Genomic DNA, 16,219 nt, shown 5'->3' on the forward strand with positions numbered 1-16,219 from the left:
CCTGGCTGGGTTCGTTACAGGGAACCGTCTCACTCTGACACACTGACACAAAGCTCTTCGTTCATTCACTCCAATTTCCAATTCACCTAAAAAATCCCAACATCCCCCACTACAACAATACTGATTCCATAGAGAAGGGGGGCGATAGACTGATATTATTACAGGATTATTAATCCAGGCACCCAAGGAATGTTCTGGAGACCTGGGTACAAATTGGAGTCCAATAATAAAAATCTGGAATTAGAAGTCTAATCCCAGAATCCCAACAGTGCAGGAGGACACTCAGCCCAAGACAGTCTGTACCAACCACAACCCCACTCAGGCCCTATCTCCATTACCCCTGCTAATCTCCCCTGACAATAAGGGGCAACTTAGCATGGCTAATCCACCTAACACGCACATCTTTGGAGTGTAGGAGGAAACTGGAGCATCCAGGGCAAACCCACACAGACACGGGGAGAACCTGCAAACTCCACAGAGACAGTGATCAAGGCAGGGATTGAACCTGGATCCCTGGTGCTGTGAGGCAGCAATGCTAACCAATGTGTCAGTGTGCTGCCTCGTGACAACCATGGCACCATTGACAATTGTTGGAAAAACCCATCTGGTTCAGTAATGTCCTTTAGGGAAGGAAAGCTGCCCTCTGTGTACTCCAGAAGCACAGTAATGTGGTGAACTCTCAGTCACACTGGGCATGTTCACTGATGATTGGACTGTAATTTACAGGATAAACTTTGAAAGTGATGAAATCAGCCTCATTTTCTTCATTCATTTGTGGGACATGGGTATGGTTGGCCAGCTGAAGATGGTTGGGTCTTGGACACTAACCCTGAGGGACTTCTGCAGAGATGTCCCAGAGCTGAGATGACTGACCCTCCAGAACCACAACCACCTCCCTATATATCAGGTATAACTCTGACCAGTGGAGAGTTTGCCCCCGATCCCCATTGATTCCAGTTTCTCCAGGGTTCCTCGATGCCACACTCGGCTGAATGCTGCCTTGATGTTGAGGGCTGTGTCCTTCTCACCTCAACTTTTCATCTCTTTAACTATTTTACAATCCTGGATGTACAGCAGCTGACAGCTGAGGGGCTCAGGAGTGCACAGAGAGTGTCCCTTGTGTTTATTAATGACTCCTCACAGAGCCGCCTGGAGGTGACTGGTTCGAGGGAGCAGTGAGTCTCACAGCCTCCAGTTAGTGAATAAATTCAATACAGATTTCACTCCATCCCCTCTCAACTTTCCACTGAAATTACACCAACAGGGAGAATGAAAAGATCAAGAGAATTACAGCCTGAGCTGGAGCAGGAACTTTATTTTGTGGTTACATTTTATCGACAATTACAGAATTACCAAAACCAGAGGCCATTTCCCACTGCCTGATCTTCTGGGAAGTTTGGGCCAATCAGAAAGCAGTCTCGGTACGGGGGGGGGGGGGGGCGGGGGGGTGTTGTGGGGGGGGTTTGTGGGGGGTTTGTGGGGGAGGTGTTGTGGGGGGGGTGGGGGGTTTGTGGGGGGGTGCAGGCAGTGGGGGGGGGGGTGGGGGGGGGAGGGTTGTGGGGGGGGGGTGAGGGGGGGGGGAGGGTTGTGTGGGGGGGGGGATTCACTTCTTGCCCCTGAATCCTGGACGGTCGTATAGCTGTCGATCCGATTGGTCAATTCCCTGTGACAGAAAGGGAAGCAATTTTAAAATCCCGGGATGGCGACCAATCAGATCATGGAATCTACAAAATGTCCCCTCTCTCCAACTGGAGACCGCAACCCACTCCCTGGGATAGATCCTCACCCCCACCCTCACCCCCTCCCCCAATCCCATGTCCTCCCCCCACCCCCTCCCTCTCCCCTAAATCCCGGGCCCCCTCCCCCTCTCCCCCACCCCCCTGCCCCCACCCCCACCCCACCTCCTTCCTCTCCCCCAACCCCCTCCCCCACTCTCACCCTCACCCCCTTCCTCTCCCCCAACCCCCTCCCCCACTCTCACCCCCCTCCCCAATCCCCTGCCCCCTCCCCCAACCCCCAGCCCCCTCCCCCACCCTCCCCCTCACTTTCTCCCCCAATCCCATGTCCTCTCCCTCACCCCCTTCCCTCTCCCCGAACCCCCGTCCCCACCCCCACTCCAGTACCAAGGGGAGGTGAGTGTCACCCACATTCCCGTGATTAGAAAGCCCCATTTCAGTCAGACTGGGTAAAGACGGCAGATTTACTTCCCCAAACGTCCTTTAGATATTCAATTCCAGGTTTTTATGGAATTTCAGTGTCCCTAACTGCCGGGATTGGAACCCAGCTCCTCCATTCACTACGCTGCCTCTCGAGGTTTCCAGCACAGCGACAGCCTGCCCACCTAGGGGGACAGAGTGCCAGCAATCATTTCTTCCGTAATGATGGGGCAGATTGGAGAGGAGCAGATTGATTCCCTATTGGGCCAAGTTCCCAGAACCACAAAGACTGGCTCTGGGATCTTGCTGCTCCTTTGGCCTCAGTATCACGAAGCGCATACATGTGCTCAATGCCCATTGGAAGATGCTTGGAGTCTCCATCAAGACTTGGTTCTGATTGGACTGATTTCAAACACACAAACAGGGATAATTATCAGACGGAGATTTCACTCACCGAGTAAACCGCAGCCGAGGCCTCATTCGGAACCAGCGCCTGTCTGTCAGCAGCTGCAGCACAACAACCAACAAATCACAGAAAATCCTCCCAGCTTCTCCCAAAACCCCCCAAACTCACTGACCCACTGACAAAAAACTCAATGTAGTCGAGGAGAATACTGAGATACAGGCTTTTAGACTAGATGGGATTGAGGTACACAAGGAGGAAGTGTTGGCAATTCTTGAGGGTGTGAAAATAGATAAGTCCCCTGGGCCGGATGGGATTTACCCTAGGATTCTCTGGGAGGCTAGGGAGGAGATTGCAGAGCCTTTGGCTTTGATCTTCATGTTGTCATTGGTTTCAGATATAGTGCCGGAAGACTGGAGGATAGCAAATGTTGTCCCCTTGTTCAAGAAGGGGAGTAGAGACCATCCTGGGAATTATAGACCAGTGAGCTTTACTTCTGTTGTGGGCAAAGTTTTGGGAAGAATTATAAGGGATAGGATTTCTAATCATCTAGAGAGAAATAAATTGATTAGGGATAGTCAACACGGTTTTGTGAAGGGTAGGTCATGCCTCACAAACTTAATTGAGTTCTTTGAAAAGGTGACCAAAGAGGTGGATAAGGGTAAGGCAGTTGACGTGGTGAATATGGATTTTAGTAAAGCATTTGATAAGGTTCCCCATGGTAGGCTACTGCAGAAAATGCAGATGCATGGGATTGAGGGTGATTTAGCAGTTTGGATCAGGAATTGGCTAGCTGATAGAAGACAGAGGGTGATGGTTGATGGGAAATATTCAACCTGGAGTTCAGTTACAAGTGGTGTAGCTCAGGGATCTGTTTTGGGGCCACTGCTGTTTGTCATTTATAAAAATGATCTAGATGAGGGTGTAGAAGGATGGGTCAGTAAATTTGCTGATGACACCAAAGTTGGAGGAGTTGTAGACAGTGAGGATGGATGTTACAGTTTGCAGAGGGACATAGATAAGCTGCAGAGCTGGGCCAAGAGGTGGCAAATGGAGTTTAATACGGAAAAGTGTGAGGTGATTCACTTTGGAAAGAGGAACAGGAGTGCAGAATATAGGGCTAATGGAAGGACTCTTGGTAGTGTTGACAAGCGGAGAGATCTCGGTGTCCATGTGCATAGATCCCTGAAAGTTGGCACCCAGGTTGATAAGGTTGTTAAGAAGGCGTACGGTGTGTTAGCTTTTATTGGTAGAGGGATTGAATTTTGGAGCCGTGAGGTCATGTTGCAACTGTACAAAACTCTGGTGCGGCCGCACTTGGAGTATTGCGTACAGTTCTGGTCACCGCATTATAAGAAAGATGTGGAGGCATTGGAAAGGGTGCAGAGGAGGTTTACCAGGATGTTGCCTGGTATGGTGGGAAGGTCTTATGAGGAAAGGCTGAGGGGCTTGAGGTTATTTTCGTTAGAAAGAAGAAGGTTACGAGGTGACCTAATTGAGGCATACAAGATGATCAGAGGGTTAGATAGGGTGGACAGTGAGAGCCTTTTTCCTCGGATTATGATGGCTAACACTAGAGGACATAGCTTTAAATTAAGGGGTGGTAATTATAGGACGAATGTCAGAGGTAGGTTCTTTACTCAGAGGGTAGTAAGGTCGTGGAATGCCCTGCCTGCAGCAGTTGTGGACTCGCCAACTTTAAGGGCATTCAAATGGTCAGTGGATAGGCATATGGATAACATTGGAATAGTTTAGGTTCGAGGGTCATTGGATTGGTTCCTCTGGTCGGCGCAACATCGAGGGCCGAAGGGCCTGTACTGCGCTGTGGTGCTCTATGACAGTGTGGCACTCCCTCAGCACTGACCCTCTGACAGTGCGGCACTCCCTCAGCACTGACCCTCTGACAGTGCGGCACCCCCTCAGCACTGACCCTCTGACAGTGCGGCACTCCCTCAGCACTGACCCTCTGACAGTGCGGCACTCCCTCAGCACTGACCCTCTGGCAGTGTGGCACTCCCTCAGCACTGACCCTCTGACAGTGCGGCACCCCCTCAGCACTGACCCTCTGGCAGTGCGGCACTCCCTCAGTGATTTTAGTTGTGTGATGATTTTTGTGTTGATTTGTGATGTGAGTCTGGCGTTGGGAAGATGGAGTTGGATTCGCTGTTGGATTATTCATCAGTGACTCTGTCAGAAACTCTCCTGGAATTTGTGTTCAATTATCTCGCTGCCCCCGCACTGGTTTGAGGGTGGGGTCTGCACCTGGGACCCTCTCTGGGGGCAAGTGTCAGGGTCTTGCCCTCCCAGGTGGGTATGTCTGGGGTGGGGGGTGGAGGGGGTGGGGGGAGATGTGGCTGGGTGTGGGTATGGAGGAGGTGGTGGTGAAGGGAGTATGGGTGGGTAGGGGTGGGGTGGCTGGGGCTGGGTGGGGATGGAGGGAGTGGGGGTAGGGGTGGGGTGGATGCGGTGGGGTGCAGTAGGTGGGAGGGTTGGGTGCGGTAGGGAGGGTGAGTGGAATGGTTAGGGGTGGGCACTCTGTGCTGTTTCGGAGCTGCCTGACCCTTGCTGGACAGTGTCGAGATTGCTGCTTACATGTTGGAGTGGGAACTCCAGTCTGGGGCTGCCCTTTGAGTGAGTAAAGCTGGCCTACCTTGGTAATCCTGCGGCTTGCCGGCGGTGGAGATGCTATAAACAGCTATACCGACCATAATGATGGCAATCAGATCACCAATCACAAAGCCCAAGATTGAGCCTGTGTCAAAATCCACACAGTTCAGGCAACCTGCAACCAGAGACAACATCTGGGGTCACTGCGCAGCTCAAACCCAATCCCAGTCCAAATGAAAGCATGTCCAAACATCTGCAATCAACAACACTTCCTCATTCTGCGCAAGTCCCCTTCCTCTCATGGAATGATCGAGGTTTCCAGCACAGAAACAGGCCCTTCGGCCCAACTTGTCCATGCCACCCAGTTTTTACCATTAAGTTATCCCAATTGCCCACCTTTGCCCCCATATCCCTCTATACCCATCGTACCCATGTAACTGTCTAAACACTTTTTAAGAGACAAAATTGTACCCGCCTCTACTACTGCCTCTGGCAGCTTGTTCCAGACACTCACCACCCTCTGTGTGAAAAAATTGTTCCTCTGGACATTTCTGTATCTCTCCCCTCTCACCTTAAACCTCTGCCCTCTAGTTTTAGACTCCCCTACCTTTGGAAAAAGATATTGACTATCTAGCTGATCTGTGCCCCTCATTATTTTATAGACCTCTATAAGGTCACCCCTCAGCCTCCTACGCCCCAGAGAAAAAAGTCCCAGTCTATCCAGCCTCTCCTTATAACTCAATCCATCAAGTCCCGGTAGCATCCTAGTAAATCTCTTCTGCACTCTTTCTAGTTTAATAATATCCTTTCTATAATAGGGTGACTAGAACTGTACACAGTATTCCAAGTGTGGCCTTACCAATGTCTTATACAACTTCAACAAGACATCCCAACTCCTGTATTTAATGTTCTGACCGATGAAACCAAACATGCTGAATGTCTTCTTCACCACTCTGTCCACCTGTGACTCCACATTCAAAAGAATCCCTTTAAGCACTGAAGGGGTGACTGCGATTTGAAGCGAGTATCTCTTGATCTGCAGTCAAATGCTCTGCTGTTGAGCTATACCCCCTGAAGGTACTGACTCTCATTGGGGTACAGGGTCCCCTTCTCTCCTGATGGAGAGGATTTTGGGGGTAGAGGGATGGGGCGAGGAGGGGGTCAGCAGAGGCAGATTAACCCCCTCCCCCCCGGGCAGTTGGATAGTGTGGGGGTGGAGGTGGGGGGGAGCAGGTTGTTTGAATGTGAAGAATAATTGTTTATTCAGTAGTGAATGGGGTTGTTGCTGAGTCAGTGAGTGACAGATTCTGGGACAAAAGGGGAGATTTATTTGCTGACGTACATTTGATGAAGATGAGAATTCTGTGATTGGAATCATTTCCGCAGTGATATTCCGTCGGGTCAGTGTCGCAGAGATTGGTTATTTTCAATGAGGATGAGGAGAGTGTGGTGAATCCTCCATCTCTGCTGTGTCTCACACTGATGTTGGCTTTTTGACAGTCAAATTGAATCATTGACCTGTAGGGTGTTAATTCTGGGAAAGATAAACGTGCATTTATATAAAACCATTCACATCCTCAAACTGCCCCCCCCCCAAAAAAATCAACACAGCCAATCAACACAGCCACTGATTGTTTGGCTTTTGATTCTTTCAAAATAATTGTAACTACCCCCCACCCCCCCATACCCCACCCCATCCCCCCCTCACCCCCCATAGCCCCCATAGCCCCACCCCCCACCCCCATAGCCCCCATAGCCCCATCCCCCCCATCCCCCTTAACCCCCGGAGCCCCACCACCCACTCCCACCCCCCATAGCCCTACCCCCCCACCACCCACCCCCACCCCCCATAGCCCCAACCCCCATAGCCTCCAGGCCCCCATCCCCCAATACCCCTATGACCCCAGCCCCCACCACCTACTCCCACCTCCATACCCTCCAGCTGCCATCCCCCACCTCATACACACTCCCCATCCTCATAGCCCCCACCCCCACCACCCACTCCCACTCCCCATACCCCCCATAGCCTCCAACCCCCCATTCCCGAAAGCCATAGACCCTCCCCACCCCCCATATGCCCAACACCTCCCCCATACCCCTACATAGCCCCACCCCACACCCTCGCCACCCTTCCAGCCCCCTCTCCATTCCCCCCACCCTCACCCCTCTGTTCATGCCCAAGTGCTGCTCATTGGTTGCTGATATCTTTGCTCTTAGATTTGGAAACTCTTCTCCCAGGAAATTCTCGGAATCAGATTCAGACACTTACTGATTTCCGTCTCTGCCGTTCCTGTAAAACACAAAGGGAGAGAAGTCAAACTCCGAGCTTTGGGAATTGTAGGTTCACAATCCTGGATAAACACAATCTCAGCCCAGACTCCAGTTCCAGACTGAATTCCAAGAGAAATGAAGGAAAAAAACCCCAGTGTGATCCCCACACCCGCCGGAGGCAGCGACATAGATCTGTAATCTTCGAGATTAAATTGGCAAACTGATTCAGATCGAAAGCTGTTTGTTAAGGAGATGCAGAGAGTAATTGTGATCAGAAACAGAGAATCCTCCTCCCAATCTGGATCCAAGGATTATGTCTGACTACAGCCTCGTTCCTATTGGCCAGGGTCCAAACTCTGAGCCAGGGATGGCTGAGGAGAAAGCAGCTGAATTCAGGCTGGGCCGGGGCTGATCTGATCTGAATTCAGGCTGGGCCGGGGCTGATCTGACCTGAATTCAGGCTGGGCCGGGGCTGATCTGACCTGAATTCAGGCTGGGCCGGGGCTGATCTGACCTGAATTCAGGCTGGGCCGGGGCTGATCTGACCTGAATTCAGGCTGGGCCGGGGCTGATCTGACCTGAATTCAGGCTGGGCCGGGGCTGATCTGACCTGAATTCAGGCTGGGCCGGGGCTGATCTGACCTGAATTCAGGCTGGGCCGGGGCTGATCTGACCTGAATTCAGGCTGGGCCGGGGCTGATCTGACCTGAATTCAGGCTGGGCCGGGGCTGATCTGACCTGAATTCAGGCTGGGCCGGGGCTGATCTGACCTGAATTCAGGCTGGGCCGGGGCTGATCTGACCTGAATTCAGGCTGGGCCGGGGCTGATCTGATCTGAATTCAGGCTGGGCCGGGGCTGATCTGAATTCAGGCTGGGCCGGGGCTGATCTGACCTGAATTCAGGCTGGGCCGGGGCCTGATCTGATCTGAATTCAGGCTGGGCCGGGGCTGATCTGACCTGAATTCAGGCTGGGCCGGGGCTGATCTGACCTGAATTCAGGCTGGGCCGGGGCTGATCTGACCTGAATTCAGGCTGGGCCGGGGCTGATCTGAATTCAGGCTGGGCCGGGGCTGATCTGACCTGAATTCAGGCTGGGCCGGGGCTGATCTGAATTCAGGCTGGGCCGGGGCTGATCTGAATTCAGGCTGGGCCGGGGCTGATCTGACCTGAATTCAGGCTGGGCCGGGGCTGATCTGAATTCAGGCTGGGCCGGGGCTGACCTGAATTCAGGCTGGGCCGGGGCTGATCTGAATTCAGGCTGGGCCGGGGCTGATCTGAATTCAGGCTGGGCCGGGGCTGATCTGATCTGCAGGTTGTGGATGATTCCTGTCTGGGACAGTAAGGTCACAGGGAGAGCCATTCACGTGTCATGTCAGTGTTTGCTCAGGTCTATATAAGTGAAGCTCACACCTAATTCCCCCAATTTAATCTTTTCTCTTCAAATATTTACCACATTTGCTTTTGAAAGCCACACCTTGGAGGGGCCGGAGAGCCTGTTCCTGTGCTGTAATTTTTTAATGTTCTTTGTTGACTGAATCTGTCTCCATCGCCCTGTCAGGCCACGCCCTCATCGGCCCAAAAAACTCATCCTTAAGATCCTGTTGCTCCTTTTGCTAATTCCATCAAATCATTGCCCTCTGGTTCCCCACTGGCTGATTACAGCAACACTTTCTCTCGATCGAGATTCTTCACCGCCACACAGAATTCACCGCCACACAGAATTCACCGCCACACAGAATTCACCGCCACACAGAATTCACCGCCACACAGAATTCACCGCCATACAGAATTCATCGTCACACAGAATTCACCGCCACACAGAATTCACCGCCACACAGAATTCACCCCTCATCCTTCATCTCTCCAAGGGGAAAAGACCGAGCTCCCTCAACCTATCTTCATAAGGCATGCCTCCCAATCCAGGCAACATCCTTGTAAATCTCCTCTGCACCCTCTCAATAGCTTCCACATCCTTCCTGTAGTGAGGTGACCAGAACTGTGCACAGTACTCCAAGTGGGGTCTGACAAGGGTCTTATAAAGTTGCAGCATTACCTCCCGACTCCTAAACTCAATCCCTCAATTAATGAATATGTAATCAGTAAATGCATTCATTGGAAAATAATTTGTATTTTTCACTTTAAATACCTTGCTATTAAATAACTAAAAGGCATAATTCTGTTTTCCTTTTTTTGTGGTGACCCAGGGGCCTGTTTTGGTATGTACTTTGTGAGACCTTTCGGTGTAACTTTAGAACAAGGGGCCTCCTAGCTTTATAGAGCTTAGGGCCTGACCAAGTTTAAACCCGGACTGTCTACTGGTTACATCCTCAAAGAATTCCAGTAGATGTGTCAAGCATGATTTTCCTTTCGTAATTCCATGTTGACTCTGTCCAATTCTGCCACTGTTTTCCAAATGTTTTGCTATTAAATCTTTGATAATGGATTCTAGAATATTCCCCACGTTAAGCTGACTGCTCTATAATTTCCTGCTTTCTCTCTCCCTCCCTTTTTAAGTAGTGAGGTTACAATCACTACCCTCCAATCTGGAGGGACTATTCCACAGTCTATAGAATCCTGGAAGATAACCACCAACAAATCCACTATTTGTACAGCCACTTCCTTCAGTTCTCTGGGATGTAGATTATCCGGTCCTGGGGATTTATCCACCTTCAATCCAATCAACTTCCCCAAAACCATTTCTCTACTAATCCTGATCTCCCTCAGTTCCTCCCTCTCACTAAACCCTGTGTTCCCAACATTTCAGGTATCAGGTCCTGCTTTGTGAAGACAGGATCAAAGTTTGTATTTAACTGGTTAGCCAGTTCTTTGTTCCCCATTATAAATTGTCCTGTTGCTGACAGTGAGGGACTTTTGTTTGCCTTTTCATGAATCATTTTCTCGTCACATAGCTGTAGAAATTTTTCCAGTCAGTTTTTATCTTCCCCGCAAGCTTACACTCACACTTTATTTCCCTCTTCTTAATCAATCCCTCCATCCTCTTTTGCTGAATTCTAATCTGCTCCAATTCCTTTGAGTCTGTTGATTTTTCTGGCCGATTTGTATGCCCCTCTCTTGGATCCAATATTATCTCTAAATTCCCCTGTAAGATACGGTTTAGCCACCGTTCCAGTTTTACTTTCAGGCCAGACAGGAATAAGCAATTGTCACATTTTGCTTTTTGAATGTTTGCCGTTGCCGATCCACCTGTTAACTAACGTTTCCCAATCTATCTGAGCCGACTCCCGTCTCGTACCATCGCAGTTTCCTTTATTAAGATTCAGGGCCCCAGTCTCAGAATCAGCTATTTCACTCCCCATCTTGATGAATAATTTTATCGTGTTACAGTTTCTCACCCCCAAGGGGGTTTCTCACAATTAGATGACTAATTATTCTTTTCCCGTTACACAATATTCCGTTTAGAATGTCCTGTAATCTTCTTGGTTCCTCAATGTTTTGGTCCAGAAAACCATCCTGTATACATCCCAGGAATTCCTCCTCTACAGTATTGTGACTTATTTGATTTGGCTAATCTATGTGCAGATTAAAATCACCCGTAATCACAAATGTTCTTTTATCGTCTCGAATTTTCAGTGTCATTTTCAACATTACCGCTCAGGTTTTTTTTGTCCTTAGTGTTTCTCGGCTCCTGCTCATACTGATTGCACACGATTGGAGACATGAACCATAAATATAATAAATATCTAACATTGTCATTCTTCAATCCAATATGGAATTCTAGAGAAGCTTGAGACTGGTGTGAATGTGGAATTCACCAGTGCAGGGAGTGATTGAGATGGGTACCCTGAATGAGAATCAGGGAGGTTTATGAGGCATAAAGAAAGATGAGGACTTGTTTGTATCTTTCCTCAATACTGGATTAATGCAATTCCAACACCTTTCCTTTGTGTTTGCTGATTATGATCTTAAAACAAATGACATATTCAGACATTTTAAGCTAGATTTTCTTTTATTCAGTTGTATGAATGAGTAGGACAGACTGAAATGACAAAAAGCTGTAAAAACAGAAAAGTTTTGATAGACAATTTTGTTGAAGGTTTGACATTCTGGACCATTTAGAACGGAATAAACACTATTTAATATTGGAGTCAGAGATGGGATTGGGGAAGCTGACGGGATATTGTGGATCAGTTGGGGGTTTTTACAACAATCCAGCAGTTTCAGACTTTTACCAAAATCAACTTTTTATTCGCTGGTTTTTAAAACCAGTTTTTTTAAACTTCTCAAGCATTGGATTTTGAACTCTGCAGTCACAGTGTCATTCACTTCACAGAAACAAGTTAATCTAAACTGCCTTTAACTTTGTTCTGTGTTAGTGACGGTCACACGGATGGAAATATAAATTCTCTGATTTACACAGAATAATCTGACTTTTCAAACCCCCTCACTTTGATGAAAAAAATTTAAAATATTGGAGAGAAATGATACAAAATTTCTCCATAAAGTTCCCGTCCAATCAGCTGTTTATTTATGAATTTTACAGCCTGATCTGAGAATCTTCTAGAACAAGAGAGTCTCACAATCGATGGGAGGTGGGGAGAAAATTGAGGAAATAAAGAGAGGAAAGATTGAATCAAATACCTTTCCCAAACTCTGGGTGTCCCGTCGCGTTTTACAGTTACTGACATATTTTCCCAAAGCGTGTTTTAGCGTAGAAATTTTCAGTTTGACAGAATCATTAAAGAACATTTAAATGTAACAAAATGCTTCAAATTCTGAAATACTCATTAAAAGCAGGTGACTCGCTTTACAGGATTAACCCTTTCCATCCTGGATTTCCTGCGAGTAACGAATCTGATGATCTGAAGGTGCGTTGTATCAACGCGCTCGGTGACTGCTTTACAAGGTGAAGGTGGAGTTTAGAAACAGCGGTTTGATGACTTTATCATAATCACTGATAAACTCTTATCAGCTGCCGCTCTGAGATCATTAAGCAGCAGCGGCAGTCACTGTCTCTCTCTCAGCAGAGTTGCTTATTGGAATCAAGAATTGGTTCAGTTAAATTGTTGTACAAAGAACAAAGAACAAAGAACAACACAGCACGGGAAACAGGCCCTTCGGCCCAACGAGCCCGCGCCGCCGTCCCACTGTCTCAGTGACCTAGTCATGATTTTAGTCTACGCCTAATGTGCGAGGATCAGGGAGGTCCAATTTAGGGACAATTTGTTACCCAATCAATCAGCCTAAAAGCACATCTTTGGGATGTGGGAGGAAACCGGAGCACCCGGAGGAAACCCACGCAACCACAGGGAGAACGTGCAAACTCCCACAGACACAGGCCCAAATCCATGTGTCCGCACAGCAACAGAGATAGTCTCTGAGCTGTCATGTTGCCCTCGAGATGGTCCAGTTTAAGCACACTAACGACATGAAGCAATAGGCAACTCCCGAAGCAACGTCCAAGAGCAGCCCACTACAACCTGCCGCGTGCATGCCCCTTGCTGGACTTAAATGCCTGTGGAGACAAAAAATTCATTATTAAACAGGCAAAGACTGTAACATCCCTGAGGCAAAACGTATTCCCAAGCCTACAATGTTTAGTAAGGCCTACTATATCCCCCTATATGTAGCCCACTCATGTGGCTGTCTAAGTGACTCTTAAACAACCCTAGCGTGCCTGCTTCCACCACCTTACTCGGCAGTGCATTCCACACCCCCACTACCCTTTGCGTGAAAAACTGCCCTCTAATATTTGTCTTATACCTAGCCCCCCTCACCCTAAGCCCGTGACCCCTCGTTCTATCCATTTCTAATAGCGGAAAAAGCTTACCACCATTTACTGTATCTATCCCCTTCATAATCTTATAAACCTCTATTAGATCCCCCCTCAGCCGACGTCTCTCAAGGGAAAACAGCCCAAGTTCATTCAATCTTTCCTCGTAAGACAGCCCTTCCATACCAGGCAGCATCCTGGTAAATCTCCTCTGCACTCTCTCCAGGATCTCTACATCCTTCCGGTAGTACGGCAACCAGAACTGGACGCAGTACTCCAAGTGAGGCCTAACCAACGTTCTATACAACTGCAACATCAGACTCCTACTCTTATATTCTATACCCCTTCCTATGAAGGCTAACATACCATACGCTTCCCTCATCACATTCTGCACCTGCACCGACACCTTCAGGGACTTGTGCACTTGCACCCCCAGGTCTCTCTGCGTATCTATACTCCGGATAGTTCTACCTTTTATCGTATAACTCCCCTCCACATTATTCCGGCCAAAGTGCATCACCTCGCATTTCTCTGGATTAAATTCCATTTGCCATCTATCTGCCCAATCTACCAGCCTGTCTATGTCCTGTTGCATTGCCAGGCACTGCTCCTCAGTACCCGCCAATCCAACCATCTTAGTGTCATCAGCAAATTTGCTGATCACACCACCTACCCCCTCTTCCAAGTCATTAATATATACCACAAATAGAAGAGGTCCTAGTACCGAGCCCTGCGGCACACCACTGGTGACAGCCCTCCAATTGGAAAAGGAGCCATCCACTACTACTCGCTGTCTCCTCCTCCCAAGCCAGTTCTCCACCCATCTACATACCTGGCCTTGTATCCCATGAGCCTTCACCTTTTCTATCAGCCTACCATGAGGGACCTTGTCAAACGCCTTGCTGAAATCCATATAGACGACATCAACGGCTTGTCCTTCGTCAACCGTTTTTGTCACCTCTTCAAAAAATTCCACTAGATTCGTAAGGCACGACCTCCCTGTAACGAAGCCATGCTGCGTATCCCTGATCAGATTGCAGCGCTCCAGATGTTCATACATCGTATCCTTGAGGATCCTCTCCATTAACTTGCCTATAACTGAAGTCAAGCTCACCGGCCTATAATTCCCTGGGTTATCCCTCTGACCCTTTTTAAACAACGGTACTACATTTGCAATCCGCCAATCCTCTGGGACCTCACCTGTGTCCAAAGAAGAGACAAAGATTTGCGTCAGAGGCCCAGCAATTTCATCCCTCACCTCCCTTAACAGCCTGGGATAGATGCCATCAGGCCCCGGAGATTTATCCGTCTTTATACTGTCTAAAAGTCCCAACACCTCTTCCCTCGTGATGACTATTTCCCTCAACGGATCCTCAAACTCCTCAAACACAGCACCAGACATCCGGCCCCTCTCCTGCGTGGATACCGACGCAAAGTATTCATTCAGGATCTCCCCCATTCCCCCAGGCTCCAAGCATAGTTCCCCTCCTCTGTCCCTGAGAGGACCAATCTTCCCTCTAACCATCCTTTTATTTCTAACATAAGAGTAAAATGCCTTAGGATTTTCTTTAATCCTACCCGCCAAAGCCATTTCGTGGCCCCTTTTTGCCTTTCTGATGCCCCTTTTAAGTTCTCTCCTACATTCTCTGTATTCTTCTAACGCTATCTCTGTCCTCAAATGCCTAGATCTAATGTACGCCTCCCTCTTCCTCCTGACCAGGTCCTCAATATCCCTAGTTACCCACGGCTCTCTAATCCTACCCTTCCCATCCTTCCTCTTGACCGGCACATGTCTTTCCTGCAAAGATTTTAGTTTTCCCTTGAGAGACTCCCACATACCCAGCGTCGACCTGCCATCAAACAGCTTACCCCAGTCCGTATCTTTAAGATCCTGCCTAATCCGGTTGTATCTAGCCCTCCCCCAGTTTAACACCCTCCCCTTAGGACAGGCTTCATCTTTATCCATTAATATCTTAAACCAGACAGAGTTGTGGTCACTGTTAGCCACCTGCTCTCCTACTTCAACGTCAACCACCTGCCCAGGCTCATTCCCCAGAACCAAGTCCAGTATAGCCCCCTCCCTGGTCGGGCTATCCACATACTGCTCCAGGGATCCTTCCATTACACACTGTACAAATTCCTCCCCGTCAGTACCCTCTGATCTCGGCACCTTCCAATCTACCCCGGGGAGATTAAAATCTCCCACTACCACCACCCTATTCTTCCTGCACTTATCTAGAATGTCCCTGCTTATCCCTTCTTCCACAGCCCTCGGGCTGTTGGGCGGTCTGTAGTACACACCCAACATAGTAACATCTCCCTTCCTATTCCTCAACTCCACCCATAGCGACTCGATTCCTATATCCTCTATACCTCCCTCCCTCTGCACTGCTATGATGCAATCCTTAACTAACAACGCCACTCCCCCACCTCTCAGCGACCCACCCCTATCACGCCTGAAGCACTCATACCCGGGAACATTCAACTGCCAGTCCTGCCCTTCCTTTAACCAAGTCTCTGTCACCGCCACCACTTCCAACTTCCTTTCGAACATTATTGCCTTCAGTTCATCTGTTTTGCCAGTCACACTCCTAGCATTGAAACACATGCACCGAAGACCCTCAGAGACAATCCGATCCTTCTTCCTACCCTCCGGGCTTACCCTATCCCCAATCCCAGTTCCGTCCACATCCCCACCCCCCCTCCATATTAGTTTAAACCCTGCCGTTGCGTGGAAACATTGGCCACAAATCCAGCTTAATTTATCTTATAACGACAGGAGCTCAGTTAGTGATAGAATTATACTCTGTTATGCAGCCAATGACGTACAGGAGGGTCACCCTCACATTTGAGAGCTTTTGCTGGGGGTGGGGGGGGGATCTTTATTTGAAAGGTGGGGGGAGGATGTGCCTCTTTACTGAGGGGTTGGTGGTGATCCCCCTGCGGGGGAATCCCGCTGCCAGTCTGGGAAACAGTCCAGAGGGTGGTGAGTGAGTGGAATCGGCTGCTGTCGGTGGTGGTGGAGGTGAACTCGCTGGGGTCTTTTAAAA

At 49.0% G+C, this 16,219-nt stretch overlaps 1 protein-coding gene across 1 annotated transcript in view; it reads right to left on the reverse strand.

Annotated features, from left to right (window-relative positions):
- Positions 1-1,588: 1,588 nt before the first annotated feature.
- LOC145339728 (T-cell surface glycoprotein CD3 delta chain) overlaps positions 1,589-16,219 on the reverse strand; it is a 39,826-nt gene continuing 25,195 nt past the window's right edge. The window contains exons 2-6 of the mRNA XM_080184251.1: positions 7,436-7,456; positions 6,509-6,700; positions 5,210-5,341; positions 2,611-2,663; positions 1,589-1,663 (exon numbers count right to left, since the gene is read on the reverse strand). Of these exons, the coding sequence (XP_080040377.1) occupies positions 1,604-1,663; positions 2,611-2,663; positions 5,210-5,341; positions 6,509-6,700; positions 7,436-7,456 (458 nt within the window). The 3' untranslated portion in view covers positions 1,589-1,603. The remainder of the gene's footprint in view (positions 1,664-2,610; positions 2,664-5,209; positions 5,342-6,508; positions 6,701-7,435; positions 7,457-16,219) is intronic.

The sequence above is a fragment of the Carcharhinus amblyrhynchos genome, unplaced genomic scaffold (assembly GCF_965287045.1).
Source record: "Carcharhinus amblyrhynchos unplaced genomic scaffold, sCarAmb.v2.hapA scaffold_637, whole genome shotgun sequence".
In the NCBI taxonomy this organism is placed as follows: domain Eukaryota; kingdom Metazoa; phylum Chordata; class Chondrichthyes; order Carcharhiniformes; family Carcharhinidae; genus Carcharhinus; species Carcharhinus amblyrhynchos.